Genomic DNA, 19,687 nt, shown 5'->3' with positions numbered 1-19,687 from the left:
TAGATATATATTTTTAAGAATATTTTTTTATTAACTGACCAATCACATCAAATCAAACCAAATTACATAAATTCCAAATTACACCGCCGAATTTTAAATTTTTGCTGGGGGTACCCATATTTCAAGTTCCGAAGGGGATCCAATCAACTTCTTGCTTCTTACTGCTGTTTTAATATCCACAAATCTAACCTTATGATGTTCACAGTACTATCCAGTCCTTTCTTATTGTTTTTCCACATCTCTTGTTATTTTCATATATTTTTCCTTTCTCTTTGTGACCTCTGATAATCTCCGCAAGCTGGTTAGAACAGTTTGTAATAATAATAATAATAATAATAATAATAATAATAATAATAATAATATTTATATCCCACCCTCCCCAGCCGAAGCCGGGCTCAGGGCGGCTAACAACAATCAAATAATCCAAGAGTCAAATAATCACACATTCTAAAAATATTTCATTATAAAAATTAATTAAAATCAAATTGATGGCAACCGATTAAGCAAAATTTTGTGCAGGTTGCCAGAGGAGGGAGTCAGGCTGTGCCCTGACCAAAGGCCTGGTGGAACAACTCTGTCTTGCAGGCCCTGCGGAAAGATGTCAGGTCCCGCAGGGCCCTAGTCTCTTGTGACAGAGCGTTCCACCAGATTGGAGCCGCAGCCGAGAAGGCCCTGGCTCTAGTTGAGGCCAGCCTAACCTCTCTGAGGCCTGGGACCTTGAGGATGTTATTATTTGCAGACCGTAGGTTTCTCGGTGGGGCATACCAGGAGAGGCGGTCCCGTAGGTACAAGGGTCCTAGGCCGTATAGGTCTTTAAAGGTTAAAACCAGCACCTTAAACCTGATCCTGTACTCCACCGGGAGCCAGTGCAGCTGGTTTGGTACCGGATGAATGTGATCTCGCAGCGAAGACCCCATGAGGAGTCTCGCCGCGGCATTTTGCACCCGCTGGAGTTTCTGGGTCAGTCTCAAGGGCAGCCCCACGTAGAGCGAGTTACAATAATCCAGTCTGGAGGTGACCATCGCATGGATCACAGTGGCTAGGTCAGGGCGAGAGAGGTAAGGAGCCAACTGCTTAGCTTGACGGAGATGAAAAAATGCCGCCTTTATTACGGCTGTAATCTGCGCCTCCATAGAGAGGGAGGTATCGAAGATTACACCCAAACTCTTAACGGACGGTGCTGGCACTAATTGCACCCCCGCAAGAGATGGGAGTTGCCCCCTCAATCCCAAATCGTCCCGCCCCAGCCAGAGGACCTCTGTCTTCGAAGGATTTAACTTCAACCGGCTCCCACGTAACCATCCAGCCACAGCTTCCAGACATCTGGTCAGTGTGTCTGGGGCTGAGTCAGGATGGCCATCCATCAACAGATAGAGTTGGGTGTCATCGGCATACTGATGGCAACCCAGCCCAAAACTCCGGACAAGCTGGGCGAGGGGGCGCATAAAGATGTTGAAAAGCATCGGGGAGAGTATCGCACCCTGTGGCACTCCACACACCAAGGAGTGGCGCGATGACAATTCCCCCCCAAGCGCCACCCTCTGTCCCCGACCAGAGAGAAACGAGCACAGCCATTGAAGGACTGTGCCCTGGATCCCCACGTCGGCAAGGCAGTGGTCCAGGAGTTCGTGATCGACCATGTCGAAGGCTGCTGACAAATCTAGAAGAATCAGCAGCCCCGACCCGCCTCGATCCAGTTGCCTGCGGAGATCATCTGTTAGGGCGACCAGAGCCGTCTCAGTCCCATGACCAGCGCGGAAGCCGGACTGGAATGGATCCAGAGCAGATGTTTCATCCAGAAACCTACCAAGCTGTTCAGCAACCGCTCTCTCAATCACCTTACCCAGGAATGGAAGATTCGAGACCGGGCGGTAATTGGATAGATCTAAGGGATCTAATGATGTTTTCTTTAAGAGCGGACGCACCACTGCCTCCTTCAGTTCCCCTGGGAATATCCCGGTGCCAAGGGACAAATTGATGATATCCCCCAGGGGGGCCCGCACCTCGTCTGGACACGCTCTAATCAGTCATGACGGGCACGGGTCAAGAGGACAGGTGGTGGGCTTGTAATCCTACGTGGATATTATTTTTTTTATCCAGTAGCCATATCCAGACGTTTTCCAAATAACATCACTTCCATACATCAAAACAGTCTTAGCGTCATTAATCTTCACCAATCTGCCTCCTTTCTCAAAACCTCTGAGGAGATTCACTAGGAATGCAGTCTGAAAACAAGTCCATTCTTCCTCCCGGCTATATATCCTTTGGCAAGATGGCGACTCCGAATTAATTGCTGCGCCATTCCCAAAAGCTCTTATTGCTTCTCGATCTCCATAAAGCATACTTTTGGTTAAAGTTTATCTCCACACAGACCTTAATCATCCTGCTTGGGCCAGTTCAACCGACGATTCTAATGAGGTGGGGTTCTTGTAAATCACATAGAAGGAAAGTAAACAAGGTCCCGTCCCCCCCGCATTCAGTCCCATTGTCAACATGCCCAGCCTTTGATGTATCTTCATTGTAATATATTCCTGTTTCTCCAACCCGTCGTCTTCTTTCGCAGAGGTCACTTAAATTAGCAAACGTCACTCCCCTTCTTCACTTGAAATATGTGCATTTGCTTCTTTTGTAATTAATTATTCCAAATTGCTGCAACTAGTGCGCGATCAGAGACAGCGTCCAGGAGAGCCGAGGTCCACACGGGGGCATTCTGCCTAGGGCCCTCACCCCCTTCTTTCGAATTAGGGGGTGATTTATGGGCACAGCAGGCAAGGGCAGTGTTCCCCATTTCCTTGGGGCAACAAGGGAGGCTGCCTACTCCCATAACAGCCTCTTAATTACCCTGTGTGGGTTGGAGAGATGGTATTGTCGGCCATCTTCCAATGCGCCCCCTAGTGGCCCCCCTATTCTAGATACCTTAATATTTGGGTCTTTTCCAACTCCATGAGAGCTGGTGTTGCATAGTGTTTAAGAGCGTGAGTTGAGGTCTGGAAGTTCCCCATTTATATCTCACCTCAGCCGTATAAAGGCACCTCAAGTGCCTTTAAAGTAAGCCTCAACCCGTAGTACGACATTCATTCATTTATTTATAAACATTTTTATTCTTCCTTCAACATAAGGTCCCAGGGTATGTTACAACAATAGAACAAACAATTATAAAATCAAATAAAACCATTACAATTATAAAACACATACAACTGCTTTACTGGAACAGATCCGTATGATACTGTTATAGCTGCAAGGATTTTTGCATGTTAAGTCTTAATTGTTAAAGTTATTTTTTGTTGTTGGTAAAAACAAAACTGGCTACCAATTCAGACTTGCGGCAAATGTCAAAATCACAAAATAGTTAGTTAATATGTGTGCAGTATACCTAATCTGAAGCACTTTCCAATTTTACTTAATCACTCTTCAGAATAAAGCCCATGCTTTAAAAATGTTCTGTACAATAAAATGAATATACAAGGAAGACAAAGAAGGAATTGTGATTAGTATAAGAGAATAAGATTTAAAATATTGTACTTTAAAAAAAATTATGTGCAAAGCAAAAAAAGCTACATTAATATTAAATTATGGAAGCTCTGCACAAATAAAATACTTAGCTAAACTGAATGACTTACAACAGGGAAGGGGAACCTGTAGCCCTCCAGATGTTGGGACAATTCCCATCTTCCCTGACCACAGACTGTGCCTGCTCAGGCTGATTGGAACTGAAGTCCAACAGGATGTGGACTTAAAATGTTGGGAGATGGCAGAAAGTTAGAAGGAATTATTTCACACCTTTTCAGTTCCTCCAGACCACTTGAAGTTCTTTTTTCTTTCAGACTTTTAATAGATGCTATTGCTGTTGTTCACATCTGTCTTGCCTCAGGAGACACCTGGAAGACAGCACACCTCCTGGGACATCTCGTTTCCTCCGCACACTGGTGCCTCTGTCCCCGTCAGTAGGGAGTCACCTACCCCTGCCACTTGTCTCTCCCTCCTCGGGGGAGTGGCAGGAATCATGATGTCTTCCACAGCCTCCTCAGAGTGTTCTAAGGTCTGCATCTGCTGTTCTTGAGTCTTTTCCTCTCGACTATTGGCGCTTATCTGGATATTATTAGGATAGGTTACAAAGGCAGGAACCTTATGGCTCAAGTACTTCCCACTCCTTCCTTTCAGCTTGCCTTCTCCACACTGCAATTCCCTTTCTCAGAGATCATCTCCATGGAAGGTAGCAAGTGGGTTATTGGCATACTCATCCATGATCCAAAGGGGTTAGGTCAAGAATGGAAAAGGACTTCTCCAAATCCATCTCCTCCTGTCTCTCAAGAAAATAATGCCCGACCTGAAGAATTTGGAGCAAAGGATTCAGCAGAGGAAACACAGCCCAGAATAACTAAGGAGATAGTACAAGAATACTTGGCTAGTCTAGATGTATTCAAGTCTCCAGGGCCAGATGAACTGCATCCAAGAGTATTAAAAGAACTGGCAGATGTGATCTCAGAACCACTGGCAGTCATCTTTGAGAATTCCTGGAGAACAGGCGAAGTCCCGGCAGACTGAAGGAGGGCAAATGTTGTCCCTATTTTCAAAAAGGGGAAAAGAGAGGACCCAAATAATTACCGCCCAGTCAGTCTGACATCAATACCAGGGAAGATTCTGGAGCAGATCATTAAGCAGACAGTCTGTGAGCACCTAGAAAGGAATTCTGTGATCACCAATAGTCAGCATGGATTTCTGAAAAATAAGTCATGTCAGACCAACCTGAACTAGTTTTTTGACAGAATTACAAGCCTGGTAGATGAAGGGAACACAGTGGATGTAGCCTACTTTGATTTCAGCAAGGCATTTGACAAGGTGCCCCATGATATTCTTGTAAAGAAGCTGTTAAAATGTGGTCTTGACTATGCTAACACTCAGTGGATTTGTAACTGGCTGACTGACCGAACCCAAAGGGTGCTCATCAATGGTTCCTCTTCATCCTGGAGAAGAGTGACTAGTGGGGTGCCACAGGGTTCTGTCTTGGGCCCGGTCTTATTCAACATCTTTATCAACGACTTGGATGATGGACTCAAGGGCATCCTGATCAAATTTGCAGATGACACCAAACTGGGAGGGGTGGCTAACACCCCAGAGGACAGGATCACACTTCAAAACGACCTTGACAGATTAGAGAACTGGGCCAAAACAAACAAGATGAATTTTAACAGGGAGAAATTTAAAATATTGCATTTGGGCAAAAAATATGAGAGGCACAAATACAAGATGGGTGACACCTGGCTTGAGAGCAGTACATGTGAAAAGGATCTAGGAGTCTTGGTTGACCACAAACTTGACATGAGCCAACAGTGTGACGCGGCAGCTAAAAAAGCCAATGCAATTCTGGGCTGCATCAATAGAAGTATAGCATCTAGATCAAGGGAAGTAATAGTGCCACTGTATTCTGCCCTGGTCAGACCTCACCCGGAGTACTGTGTCCAGTTCTGGGCACCACAGTTCAAGAAGGACACTGACAAACTGGAACGTGTCCAGAGGAGGGCAACCAAAATGGTCAAAGGCCTGGAAACGATGCCTTATGAGGAACAGCTAAGGGAGCTGGGCATGTTTAGCCTGGAGAAGAGGAGGTTAAGGGGTGATATGATAGCCATGTTCAAATATATTAAAGGATGTCACATAGAGGAGGGAGAAAGGTTGTTTTCTGCTGCTCCAGAGAAGCGGACACGGAGCAATGGATCCAAACTACAAGAAAGAAGATTCCACCTAAACATTAGGAAGAACTTCCTGACAGTAAGAGCTGTTCGACAGTGGAATTTGCTGCCAAGGAGTGTGGTGGAGTCTCCTTCTTTGGAGGTCTTTAAGCAGAGGCTTGACAACCATATGTCAGGAGTGCTCTGATGGTGTTTCCTGCTTGGCAGGGGGGTGGACTCGATGGCCCTTGTGGTCTCTTCCAACTCTATGATTCTATGATTCTTCCTCCTCTCCTCTGGAGGGTGGCAGGATCATTTTGTGCACTGTACCTTTCACAGCCACCTTGGTGTATTCTGAGGCTGGCAAATGCTTCCCATGCTCCTCTGGCCCACAATTTGTGTCCAAGGTGAGAGCATGGAAGTGATTTTGCAGCTCCAACAAAACAGTATGGTTTGTGACAGTCCTACTTCCTACTGTTCGACAGTGGAATTTGCTGCCAAGGAGTGTGGTGGAGTCGCCTTCTTTGGAGGTCTTTAAGCAGAGGCTTGACAACCGTATGTCAGGAGTGCTCTGATGGTGTTTCCTGCTTGGCAGGGGGTTGGACTCGATGGCCCTTGTGGTCTCTTATGATTCTATTATTCTACTTCTGTGCATCACATTCCTCCAGGAGTTAGTCTATTGCAGTGGGAGATCTTCCTCCTCCCTAGAGCCATCTCACCTCTGTTGCTGTGCCATCACAGTCCAGCTCAGCTCTACTGAGAAACACTGCATATTGTCCTGTCACTCGAAGTGTGTCTAGGTGAGCTTCAAGTTGCTGGACCTTCTCTTCCAGCAAAGCAACCAGCTTACAGTTGCTACAAATGTACTTTCACACGTTCTCTGGCAGAAAGACCAACATGGCACAGGTACTGCAGGTCATGGCAGTAGCTCCCTTGCCCTCTATGACTCTTGGTCCTAGGCACACTGTGAGACAGGACTCCAGGCCTCCCCGTCAAATTGCCCTCGCAAATGCCCACCTGCAAGTTCTGATCACAAGTTCTTGGTTGTGAGCTCCCAGAAGCTGCAATGTGCTAAGTTTGCTGCTGGCTGCTAACTCCTCCCTAAGGTTTACTCCAAGTATAACACTGCTAGATATCTGCCAATATGTATGATTTAAATGCTTTTGGAATTCAATCATTTAGCAGAGACACCATTTCAACAGAGTTTTATAAAAAGAGGCAGTAAAAAATTGTGATAGGAGTAATTTGGCAACTTTCATAGAGTTGTGACCATGCATTAGCTAACAAGTTCACATATAGGCATTAGTTCTTCTTCTATGAGTGTCCCACAGATGTCTCTATTCTTCCTTAAATTCTATTATATTAGCTCAGCTCAGTGAAACTGGAACAACCCCCATTCATTCACCTTGTGGAGCCAAGAGGAGAGTGGGTGATTCTCTTGCAGGTGTGCTGGGCTTCTGAGGTACTTGGGGCTGGTGACCAAGGCGTGCCAAAAAATATGCAAACCATTTATTGCATTTGTAATACTTAGCATATGAAGAGGCTTTTAGAATACAGTTCTGTATTTAGACTCTTCTTTATCTTAGGCAACTTCCTCTTCTGCTGTTGTAAACTTTTCCTTTTTTAAAGGAGAAGTTACAAATGAGACATATTTACTATATGAAGAAACCTTTAGAATACAGTACAACTATGTATTTGCACTTTGCATGTTTTTTTCCAGCTTAGGCAATCCCTACTGTTGTAAAAATCTGTTCTTACAGAAGTCAAGAATTATCTGTTATTGACAGTGCAAGCCTATACATCTACTCAAATGTAAGCACCATTCAGTTCAATGAGAGTTACTCAAAGGTAAGTGTGCAAGGATTACAGCTTAAGAGCACCATCAATTTTGGGTTTCCAGCTGACGTCATGATTAATGGCAGTAGCTCTCACTGCCCTCCGGGGCAGTAAGGAAGTTCAGGAAGGGGAAAGCCAAAATTTATGAGGTAAAATTCCTGGCAATGTTCCCCAGTGGGTTCTGGGGAGTTCACTGCAACCCGCTATGCCGCTTAAGCCCGTGTCTGCCGACTTGAAAGGTAAAGTGGGTATTACCTGGCATGATTCGTGACTGGTTCCTCATTAATTTGGAATACTGGCATTAATCATGAGGCACTCACACTCCTGGTCTGGTCCAAAAGTAATTTTAAATGAAGTCCATTCAGCCTCGAGGGGGGAGGGCATAATAAAACCTTGTTAAATTCCTTATTGAGTATAAATCAAAAGCCTCCCCCTTCTTTTCCTTGGTGACAGATACAATAACAAAGCCACAGCTACACAAAGACTGAACGAAGGAAGATAATTATTAACTCTCCCAGCACCATCAATTTTCCAGAGAGACTAAATATATATATTTTTTCATTTTAATTGACATTTAACAGGTGTTCTGCACTTATTATTTTTTACATGTAACCAATTATGTTGTACTAGACAGAATATGCATTGCTCCAATGCAGCCTTCTTCAACCTGCTGCCCTCCAGATGTGGCAGTACAACTCCCATCATCCATGCTGGCGGGGGCTGATGAGCTGCAGCCCAAAGCATTTGGAGGTATCAGGTTGGGGAAAGCTGCTCAAATGGGATGCTTTTATTCATTGGGTTATAGATGCCACTGATGAAAGGCTAATTTGGACTGAAGTGTACCAAATTCTTGGTGGAATAAATTTATCTCTGCACATTTGTATGAACGTTTTGTGCTATCCTTATCAGCCCTTTTGCAGAGCAGGTGTTTGTAATCAGTTTCAGTATCAGACTGTCAGCAAAGGTAGGAAGAAATCAGGAGAGAACTCAGCCCAGACACAGAAACCACAATAGATGTAAAGCAAATGTCACCTTCTGTTATAATACATTTTAGTATTGTTCATTGGTAGTGATACAAAGCACTGTTAATACAAACCATGGTTTGAAATCAATTAATACAAAATGGTGGCAACTGGTTTACAAGATTAGAACTGAGAAAGGAATTTCTCCAGAGTTAAATGGAGGGCATGTACCAAAGCTGGCAAACTATCAGCTGCCAGGCATCTTTTGTTCAATTCAGACATCACTTCAAAATATGACTAAGGAAGCTTGTGTGATGGCTGAATTGTCAAACCATGGCTTACAATCAGCTGGAAAGCCATAATCAGAAACTAGAATCAGAACTTAGCTTTTCAAAGCTAACATTTGTGCTAACTATGGTTTGACATGACATTTGAATTAACAAGCCATAGTTACAGCAACTGCATCTCTTTCAGGGGTTGCTTTACCATGGAGATAGCTGGGAGTAAATTTATGAAACTGAGAGGGCAGAAAACAATGACCATGAGATGCATCAATGAGTCGTGTTTTGCTTGTACATTTGGAAACACAAAACATGGATTGGATTATAAACTACGGCTGGCTCAAACCCCACTTTAATGTGTTGTCTGCGCTAAGCCAGTATCACATCTGAACTAGACCTATGGGCAGTACCAACAAAAACTCTAAAACACTGCATCCTAAAATCCGAAATGTTTATATTCACAAACCATTGACGCATTAAGCTGTTGGCATGCAAGAGTAAAAACATGTACATACTAGAAGATAAAGACACCCAGGGGGAAAAGACCCTCTGTGTGGCAGGCAAGAGTGTTGGACAGAAAAGTCATATTGGAAGAGGGACAAGACTCAAGCTGACTGGACGGGGTGGGACCCAAGTAGGCAAATGCCTGAGGCGCATGGCAGAGTGACCAAGGGTTAGAGCACAGGAGGCAGCAGAGGTAGCTATGGTTTAGGTCTGGAAGACAAGAGGATCTACAAGGAACATGCATTTTACTATTATTATAAGAACTGAGCAGCAGATACCAAATGAACAATATATACATCTAATTCTAAGTACAGAGTAAGATCAGCTTTACTCACCAGCATCACCATGTGCTAGAAAACAAAAACCTCTCAGTCACAAAAAGCTACTTTGCAAGTTGCAAATGTGGACTCAGGAGCATCCACAAGGGAAATATTTTACTAAGAGGAGCACACTAAGCAACCAGCTGCTTTAAGACAGACAGGGATAAGGAGAATCTTGCAAAATATTTCCCTGAACATATTTCAGTCATGTCACCAACTCTTCTTGCTCACCAATATGAAATGACAAGGAAACATCTAATGGGAACAATTAGGTGTATTTTTTCTTATTAGTTTTTTTTAGGTAAACATAATGGATGAAGGCAACACATACAGAATCAATGCCATACTAAGGATGAAAATAAGAAGGCAAAACTATTTAATTTCCATCCGTCCTTACTGATTCCAAAATAGGAAATTGGCTGCACCAGGAGCTGAAAAGGTCAGTTTTAGCATTTGCCATGAACAGCAAACTGCATAAAGTTTAGCAGAGATGTAAATTTAAACAGATTAAAAATCTGTCCAGCAGCCTACACTTCTTCAAAGCAGCCAGGATAAGTACAGTACCAGAATAAGTAACACTGTGATAGCCTTCATACCTCCTTGCCCCAAGCATGTATCCTGCATAGCTCAGGGGGACTGAAACCAATCTAACTAAGCAGGCTAAGAATGAGATCTCTAACACAAGCTCAAATAAAGAAGCTATTCCCAAATCAAACCCAGTGGCCGCATTCAGTAAAAAGTATCTCTGCATTTAAAGTGGAGATACATGTAAGTCTTTTGCACACGTACACACAAACATTTTGCTCCTTATTTCACCATGATAAACCTGGTACTCTCTCATTAACACAATTTCCCATTTCATTCAAACCAAGCACTAGCTTCAGAAGACACCAGGATATTAAACTGCATTTTAAATTGAGTTCCACACAATAATTTGTTCCAAAGCTGGAACCATAGTTTCTTGATTTGGCTGAAATGGGAAACTGTAGGTAATTAGATTGTTCCTGGTTGAATCACAAAAAGGTTCTACATGCAAGCAAAAGGCTCATGAATATCTCAACTTGTTGTTTAGTCATTTAGTCGTGTCCGACTCTTCGTGACCCCATGGACCAGAGCACACCAGGCACCCCTGTCTTCATCTCAGCTTAGCAAAATGAATTATAATTTTGCTAACCAGGCCAAGCAATTTTATCTGCTAAGTTACAAATTCACCACAATGATCAGAGAACAATATAAATTTGGCTGGAGTTGTTTGGGTGTATTTGTTTACCCCTCAGAATGACAACAATGCTGGATGCAGTTCACCAGGTGTAATGGTAGCCAAAGAGAGAGATTTTTTACATGTATCAGAGCATAGTTCTTTTGCAATGCTCTCTGCTACATTCAGCTATCTTCCAAGCTAGTGCCTCTTGTCCTTCCAGGGAGTGTCCGCCTAGGTGTAAGTCCCTGTGTGAACTTGGGCCAGTCACTATTTCTCCATCAAACCTACTTCTGAGGATTGTTGAGAGGATAAATTGGAGGGTAACAATGGCAGAATCAGTATGTTGCCCTGATCAACCTGGAGGAAGAACAGGATAAAACCAAAGTAAATAATATTCTATTGCAAGTTGTCACTGGAGAGTCACTGCTAGTCGGAAGAGATAAAACTAGGCGAGATGGACCAATAGTCTGGTATGGTATAAGGCTGCATCCTTGATATTGCTATAGTTGGGCTATTATTGAGGAAATATTGGGAAACTAATACAAAATTATTTGGTATAAGGCTGCTTCCTGTGCTTAGAATCTTGTTCTCCTGCGCCCTCCCCACCAAAGTAGGATGATGATGAGCTGTTCTATACCATTAGGTATTTTATACCACTCAAATTTCTATGTGCTGTACAAAAAACAACAAAATTCAATGGGTAGACTTAATATTTATTTGTTGTTGTTTAGTCGTGTCCGACTCTTTGTGACCCCATGGACCAGAGCACGCCAGGCACTCCTGTCTGCCACTGCCTCCCGCAGTTTGGTCAAACTCATGCTGGTAGCTTCAAGAACACTGTCCAACCATCTCGTCCTCTGTCGTCCCCTTCTCCTTGTGCCCTCAATCTTTCCCAACACCAGGGTCTTTTCCAGGGAGTCTTCTCTTCTCAGGAGGTGGCCAAAGTACTGGAGCCTCAGTTTCACGATCTGTCCTTCCAGTGAGCACTCAGGGCTGATTTCCTTAAGAATGGATAGGTTTGATCTTCTTGCAGTCCATGGGACTCTCAAGAGTCTCCTCCAGCACCAGAATTCAAAAGCATCAATTCTTCGGCGATCAGCCTTCTTTACGGTCCAGCTTTCACTTCCATACATCACTACTGGGAAAACCATAGCTTTTACTATACGGACCTTTGTTGGCAAGGTGATGTCTCTACTTTTTAAGATGCTGTCTAGGTTTAAATGTTAAGAAGAAACACCTCTGGGAGTAGGAAAGTCTTTGCCAAGTGCCCAAAGTTCAACAGAGTGGTGGCTTGTATCAGCTCAGCTGGAAATTAGTTCCATAGACCTGGGTCCACAATACTGAATGTGTGGCTTCTGCTAGATATGAGCCATGGGGTGCCACAAAAAAAGAGACTCCCCTAGAGATCTCAGTGATTGGAATCGGCTGTCCTTAAGGTATCCTGGACCCCCAGTTGTTAAGGGACTTGAAAATTCATGAAGCCAATGTTCAAGCAACTGGGTTACGTATGGCAAGTAGTCTGCCCTTGCCATCAATCTAGCCACGTCATTCTGTCCCAGCTGGAGCCTCCAGACTAGACCCAAAGTTAGCCCCACAGAGAATGCATTGCAGTAATCAAGTCCTGAGGTTACCAATGCATAAATCACAGTTGAAGAATGGCAGGACAGTGGCTGCTCGGGTGCCTCACGTTCGCAACCTGCAGTGCTGCGTCTGCACACGCGCGGGTCGCGATTCGGCGCTTCTGCTCATGCGCCAAAACCCGGAAGTAACCCGTTCCGGTACTTCCAGGTTCAGCGCAGTGTGCAACCCAAAAACACACAACCTGAAGTGTCTGTAACCCGAGGTATAACTGTCATTGGTGTGCTAACCACAGCTTGTGAAAGGCACTCCTAGAACTGAGGTTACCAAAGGTTACCATTGACAAGGCTGGATCCAGGAGCACAAACTACGAGCCTGCTTTTCCAAAGGGAATGCAAACACAACCAGAATCGGCAACTGGCCAATCTTCCAGACACAAAAATCACTTGCCTCCATCAAGCTCCATTTATTGACCCTCATCCAGTCCATCAATTCACACAGTGTTCAACGCTTCTAGCTTTAGGCTCTGATCTAAATAAGCTTAAATGTATAAATTAGACACAACGAAGAAGAATTTCATAGCAAAGTAAAATTCTGTAACTCTCCTCAAAGCAAACTGATCTGTCTGGCATGCTACAAGCTTGTCTCTACCCCCCAAAACTGAGAACTGATGAAAATGGGTATCAGCAAGTGAAGGGGTGAGACCATTGTCATGTGCACCCCCCTCAAACATTTTACCTGCTTTCCTGCTGCCAGCAGCCTAGTGTGTGCCTGATAGTGGTTGACACCGGAGGCCCTCATGTAGTCTTGGGAATTTGAGGCATTGGCTTGAGAGGTTCCCCTTCTCCCTTTTGGGACCTACTCAGAGGGTAGTTGTATTAACCGACTGGGCCTCTCCATGGGATTTGTCCTGCACAATCCCACAAGGTTCCATTTGTTTAATGTGTGTATGATGCTGCAGAAGAAAATCATCGGTTGGTTTGAAGTGAGATGCCATCTACTGTATATCTGGAGATTTGCAATTGGTTTGGCATGGGGAGGCACATCCCCTGAAAGACAAGTATGGAGATTGGCGCTCTATTGAACTCTGCACTATCTGTGGAGGCACAAGGCGGGATTCATGGCTTAGAACACCTTTCACCAGTATAAGCTGGTTCATCAGTTGTTAACTTTATGCAGAGAAAAGCAGCCTGGACTATTGCAATGTCTGGCATGCGCTGCCTTTGAAGACAGTTCAGAAATCAGAACGCAGCTGCCTGGAGAGTGGTTGGGACCAGGTTTTGGGGTCATTATACCAGTTGCAATGGCAAACTATTCGTTTGTGGATCCAATTAAAAGTCCTGCTGTTGACCTTTAAAGGCCTAAACATAGAATCATAGAGTTGGAAGAGACCACAAGGGCCATCGAGTCCACCCCCCTGCCAAGCAGGAAACACCATCAGAGCACTCCTGACATATGGTTGTCAAGCCTCTGCTTAAAGACCTCCAAAGAAGGAGACTCCACCACACTCCTTGGCAGCAAATTCCACTGTCGAACAGCTCTTACTGTCAGGAAGTTCTTTTTAATGTTTAGGTGGAATCTTCTTTCTTGTAGTTTGGAACCATTGCTCCGTGTCCGCTTCTCTGGAGCAGCAGAAAACAACCTTTCTCCCTTCTCTATGTGACATCCTTTTATATATTTGAACATGGCTATCATATCACCCCTTAACCTCCTCTTCTCCAGGCTAAACATGCCCAGCTCCCTTAGCCGTTCCTCATAAGGCATTGTTTCCAGGCCTTTGACCATTTTGGTTGCCCTCCTCTGGACACGTTCCAGTTTGTCAGTGTCCTTCTTGAACTGTGGTGCCCAGAACTGGACACAGTACTCCAGGTGAGGTCTGACCAGAGCAGAATACAGTGGCACTATTACTTCCCTTGATCTAGATGCTATACTCCTATTGATGCAGCCCAGAATTGCATTGGCTTTTTTAGCTGCCGCGTCACACTGTTGGCTCATGTCAAGTTTGTGGTCAACCAAGACTCCTAGATCCTTTACACATGTACTGCTCTCAAGCCAGGTGTCACCCATCTTGTATTTGTGCCTCTCATTTTTTTTGCCCAAGTGCAATACTTTACATTTCTCCCTGTTAAAATTCATCTTGTTTGTTTTGGCCCAGTTCTCTAATCTGTCAAGGTCGTTTTGAAGTGTGATCCTGTCCTCTGGGGTGTTAGCCACCCCTCCCAGTTTGGTGTCATCTGCAAATTTGATCAGGATGCCCTTGAGTCCATCATCCAAGATTAGGACCAATTTCTCTGAACGGCTCTTGCCCCCTTCCCAGCCTTATGACTGGCCTTAGAGGCTCTACCATTAAGGCCTACTTGACTGACAGACCGCAGATGCAGGGCCTTCACAGTGCTGGTCCCAGATCCCTCCCAAGGGTGTACACTTGGGTCCAACTTTATTAGCTTTTGAATGGGCCTTATGGATTTTTAATTTCAATCTGCTTTTAACTAACGTGGACAATCTGAAGTCACCATACACAGTCTCCAAACTCCATCCTACCCTGAAATTTGTCATTTCTTAAAATAATAATCAATTTTTTTTATTGATTGCTTCTATGGTTCTCTCAATATGATGCCATAAGGTATTTATGTCCCTCCCAAGGCGTCTCCAAATTTTACCCCTATTTTTTTTTAACTTACAAGGTTTTTTAAATAATGTTTTTGCTGACTGATCCCATGGGTCCCTCACTATGGTACTATGATGCCAAAAGATTTTCTATAGCTCCCAAGCCCTACCCCCCCAACTAGTCATTTTCTAAAAAACCACAAAATCTTGCTTTTACTGATCACTCCCTTTACTGTTCACTCCCTGATATGATTCTGTGAGCCCCCAACCTGCAAAATAAAATAATAATCAAATGTCCCCTTCCCTCTTTCTCTGTGCAGGGTTTGCAGATGCAAGAGGGCTCCTCCCAGCCCAGCCCTGCCAAAGCTGATGATCCCACTCAAGCACCGACAGTGGGCCTGTGGTACCCTCTGATTCAGCCCAGCTCCCCAGGATTCTTCAAGGGCCATGAACACCTCAGTTTGCAAGGCCCTCTGGAAAAAGCACACCCAAGTTCTGAGCTGCCTTGATTGCCCTCTCGCCCCTCTGCCTCATGCCTTTTGCTTGTGCACAGAAAGGGGGAGGGAGAAAGCCACAACTTTTCAGCCGTGGCCAGAAGACAGGACACTCTTCTTGAAGGATACACAAGTGCCAAACATTTCAAGAGGCAAAGTGCCAATAAAAGCTGCTCAGTCCTTTGCTACAAAGTTGGCTAAACTGTGGCTCTTTGGCTCCAACCAACACTGTTAATGGTCAGGTATAGCGGGAGCTGCTGTCCGGGGAGCTACAGCTTAGCCACCCTTCATTTATTTTATCTATCTGCAATAATAACAGTTGACACCAACATAATCATTTTTGGCTGCTCAGAGGTGCCTTTGGACCCAGAAGGCAGCAGAAGGGGGTCTAATGGGGTACGGCATGCTTATATGCACACCAACACACACGGGAGGCCAGGAACGGAACCCCTGAGCAAAATGGCTGTCACCTAGATACTGCTCAATTGTTTTTAAAAACCCCTCAAAGCAGTTGCAAAAAGAAGAAAACGATGACATTAGCAGCAAAAGTAATTAAAAACAACTATTTAAAACATTAAAAAATAGTTAAAATCAACAATAAGCTAAAACCTAGATTAAAACACATGGTCAACATTCTACACGTGCCTAAGGTGTTTTTAGTAGGCACCAAAAAGAGCATAGTGAAGGCACCTGCCTAGTGTCAATAAGCAAGGAGTTCCAAAGTGTGTGCACTTGTCACACTAAAAGATTGATTCACTTACTACCAGTAGTACCTTGAGCTTCACCCAGGAGCAAATGGGCAACCACTGCAGTTCTCCGAGCACAGATCTTATATGCTGACAAGGCCTCCCTCAGCAAACATGCCACCCCACTCGGCACTAACTGCAACTTTCAGATCAAGTGCAAGGGAGGTCCTACAAAGAGCACCTTGTAGTAAATCCAACCCTGGAGTAACCCATGCCAAGCCTTCCTGGTCCAGGAAGGGAAACTTGTGTATGTCATACCAGTTGCAATTGCTAGAAGGCACTTCTAGCCACTGAGGCTCCCTGGACCTGGACCTACAGTGACAGACTGGATCCAGAGATACTCTGAGACAATCAACCTCCTCTTTCAGGGAGAGTGCAATCCTATCCAGAGTAAACAATTCACCAGTTTCTCAGATGTAGGAACCACTCACCCACAGTGCTTCAGTCTTGCTAGGATTCAAGTAAAGTTTGCTTTTTCTCATCCATCTGGAGAATTATAGGTGTTATAAAGTCTTAAGGCCTGAAGCCTATCAACTAAATTGCTCATAAACACATACACTAGAAAGCAATTCATAGATGTGCACAGGATTTCCCTTGTGATTAGAATCAAAGGTTCAAAATGGAAAAAAGTAAAATAACACTTTTAATATTTGTGTAGAATACACCAGTGGTTATCCAACATGGTTTATTTTATTTCTCTCTTACCTGTTGCTCATCCTCCATAACATTACTGGCAAATTCAAACATTAGGTCATTCTGCTGTACAGCTGCTGCCATAATAAAGCATTCCAAGATTTCAGTTCTGCATGTGGGGAAAATGCTCCTTCAATGTAAAGGTACAGAGTTTATCATCAGGAATGAGTTGTGTGGGGTAGACGATCTTGAAGTTACTCAGGTACCCAGATTCTTATAACAATCTTCCTCGATTCTACTATTCACAGACAGGTCAATTAGAAAATGCCTTCCTGAATACTCTTGTAATCCAAAGGCCACTGAAAAACAAAATCAAGATCACAGTCATAAAAAATGTAAAATAAAATCAAAGAAGACGCTATAAAGTCCATCTCTTTATTTTTTAACACCTTACTAATATTACTTAAAACAGACAAATGCTTTATTATTATAATTGGGAAGCACACTTTTCTAGCAGCCAGCAAACAGAAATACAATGGAGTAATGAGAAAACCCACCATCTAAGGTGACTGGAGGGATCGAATGCCACCAGTCCACGTAACACATTTCTGCCTTTCAAGCCAATCCAACTTTGCAATATATACTTATTACTGGTTTAAGAAAATGTCTCTCTTTACCACACTCCTAAGACTTATTGCTTGTTTTTGATCTAAAGATGCAAAAAAGTCTTCTGCCACCCCTAAGTGAACAGATATTTGAGCATTTTTTTCAACCTTGTGTAAATGCAACGTGAGTGTATTCTTATCTCTAACACCAGCTTGTAAACAGCAGGAAGGAAACACTGACCACGTCATGGCAAATGAGACATGCAAAGAATTGTATGCTACAAAACTTGATAAACAAAACTGCACTAGGAATATTGCAACATGTGGGGAGATAGACTTATAATTCTTTCATTCTAACAAACCATGTATAAAGTTGGACTAAATCAGTTTAGCAGGAAGTGATAAGCTATATCAAAATTCTAACCTGAGATAAAAATAGTCAAAGCAGCGCTATTAAAAGCAAAACATAAATGAGATCAAGATATGATGTGTGATGTTCTTTAATTTTGGCAGTCCTCTTGATATTTGTACTCAGAGAGTTTTTGTACCAAACCCGTATTGGAGTGGAAGCTTTCAGGAGGTCACAAACGCAGCTGATCATACTTCATTTTTATTTCCTATAGATGCGCTGCATCAAACTCCACTGTTAGGTCAGAAATTCCCTAATAATCCCTGCCAACATTGCAGTGCCCCTCCCCCTTTCCTTACAATTAATCCTCATATTCAGTGTGAATTAGAAACTAAAGTTCTTCTGATTAGTTCTAAGAAGTAACACTTGGTGCCTGGGTTCTTAGCTTTGCATACTTAAAATAATAAAATGTAGAGTTGGAAGTGACACTAGGGGCCATCTAGTCTAACCCCCTGCAATTCAGCAATCTCAACTAATCCATCCCTGATAGATGACATCCAACTTCTGCTTTAAAACCTCCAATTAAGGAGGAAGTCTGTTCCACTTTCAAACAGCTCTTACTGTCAGAAAGTTTTTCCTGGAATCTTTAGTTGAAATCTCCTTTCTTGTAAGTTGAAGCCATTCGCTCGGGTCGTGGCAAGGGGAAAAACAAGTTTGTTCCATCCTCCACGTGACGGCCTTTGAGATATTTGAAGATGGTTATCATATCTCCTGTCAGCCTCTTTTCCAGACTAAACATACCCAGCTTCCTTCAAGCACTCCTCATAAGGCTTGGTTTCCAGACCCTTGATCGTCTTGGTTGCCCTCCTCTGCTCACCTTCCAGCTTGTCAACATCCTTCTTAAATTGTGGTGCCCAAAATTGGACACAGTATTCCAAGTGTGGTCTGATCAGGGCAGAATAGAGTGGTACTATTATTTCCCTTGATCTGGACACTAGACTTCTGTTGATGCAGCTAAGAATAGCATTAGCTTTTTTTTTTTGCTGCTGCATCACACTGTTGACTCACGTTAAGCTTGTGGTCCACCAAAACACCTAGATCCCTTTCACATGTACTGCCAGTTGTCCTCCATCCTATATTTATTTGTGCATCTAGTTCTTCCTGCCTAAGTGCAGAACCTTACATTTGTCCCTACCGAAATTCATTTTGTTAGGCTGGGCCCAGTTCTCCAAACTGTTATGGTCATTTTGAATTCTGATTCTGTCTTTGGAGGCATTAGCTACCCCTCCCAAATTGGTGTCACCTGCAAGTGAATACCTTCATCCAAGTAGTTTATACATATGTTGAACATCAACTGGCCTAGAACAGAACTGTGTGGCACCCCACTTGTCACTTTTCTCCAGGATAATGAGGAACCGTTAGTGAGCACTCTTTGGGGTCTGATCAATCAACCAGCTACAAATCCATTTCACAGTTACCTCATCCAGCCCACATTTTACCAGCTTCTCTGCAAGACTATCATGGGGGATGAATTTGTCAGAAGTCTTACTGAAATTGAGATACACTATGTCCACAGCATTCCTCTGATTCACCAAGCTTGTAACCCTACCAAAAAAAAAAAAGGAGATTTGTCTGGCATTACCGGTACTTGTTTTTGAGAAACCCATGCTCGGTTTTAGTAATCATAACTTCCTATTTTTAATGCCCATAGTCTAACTGTTTAATTATCTGATCTAGGGCGGTTCCTAGTATGGACCTCTAACTCACTGGTCAGTAGTTATCTGGGTCTTCTCCCCCCCCCCTTTGAAGATGGGGACATTTGCCCACCTGCAGTCTTCAGGGACCTCACCTCTTCTCCAAGAATTCTCAAAGATAATAGACAAAGGCTCTGAGATTATATCC

At 43.7% G+C, this 19,687-nt stretch overlaps 1 protein-coding gene across 3 annotated transcripts in view; it reads right to left on the bottom strand.

Annotated features, from left to right (window-relative positions):
* ELF1 (E74 like ETS transcription factor 1) overlaps nucleotides 1-19,687 on the bottom strand; it is an 80,038-nt gene that overhangs the window by 18,668 nt on the left and 41,683 nt on the right. For 2 of the 3 annotated variants that reach the window (XM_081917835.1, XM_081917836.1), the window contains exon 2: nucleotides 16,904-17,190. In XM_081917835.1, the coding sequence (XP_081773961.1) occupies nucleotides 16,904-16,975 (72 nt within the window). In that variant the 5' untranslated portion in view covers nucleotides 16,976-17,190. Of the gene's footprint in view, nucleotides 1-16,903; nucleotides 17,191-19,263; nucleotides 19,391-19,687 lie in introns of those variants that run through there. The other variant, XM_081917837.1, reaches the window with a different exon arrangement.

This window comes from Podarcis melisellensis (genome assembly GCF_964234715.1).
Source record: "Podarcis melisellensis genome assembly, chromosome: 7".
In the NCBI taxonomy this organism is placed as follows: Eukaryota; Metazoa; Chordata; class Lepidosauria; order Squamata; family Lacertidae; genus Podarcis; species Podarcis melisellensis.
This window is presented reverse-complemented; position numbering and strand designations above follow the sequence as displayed.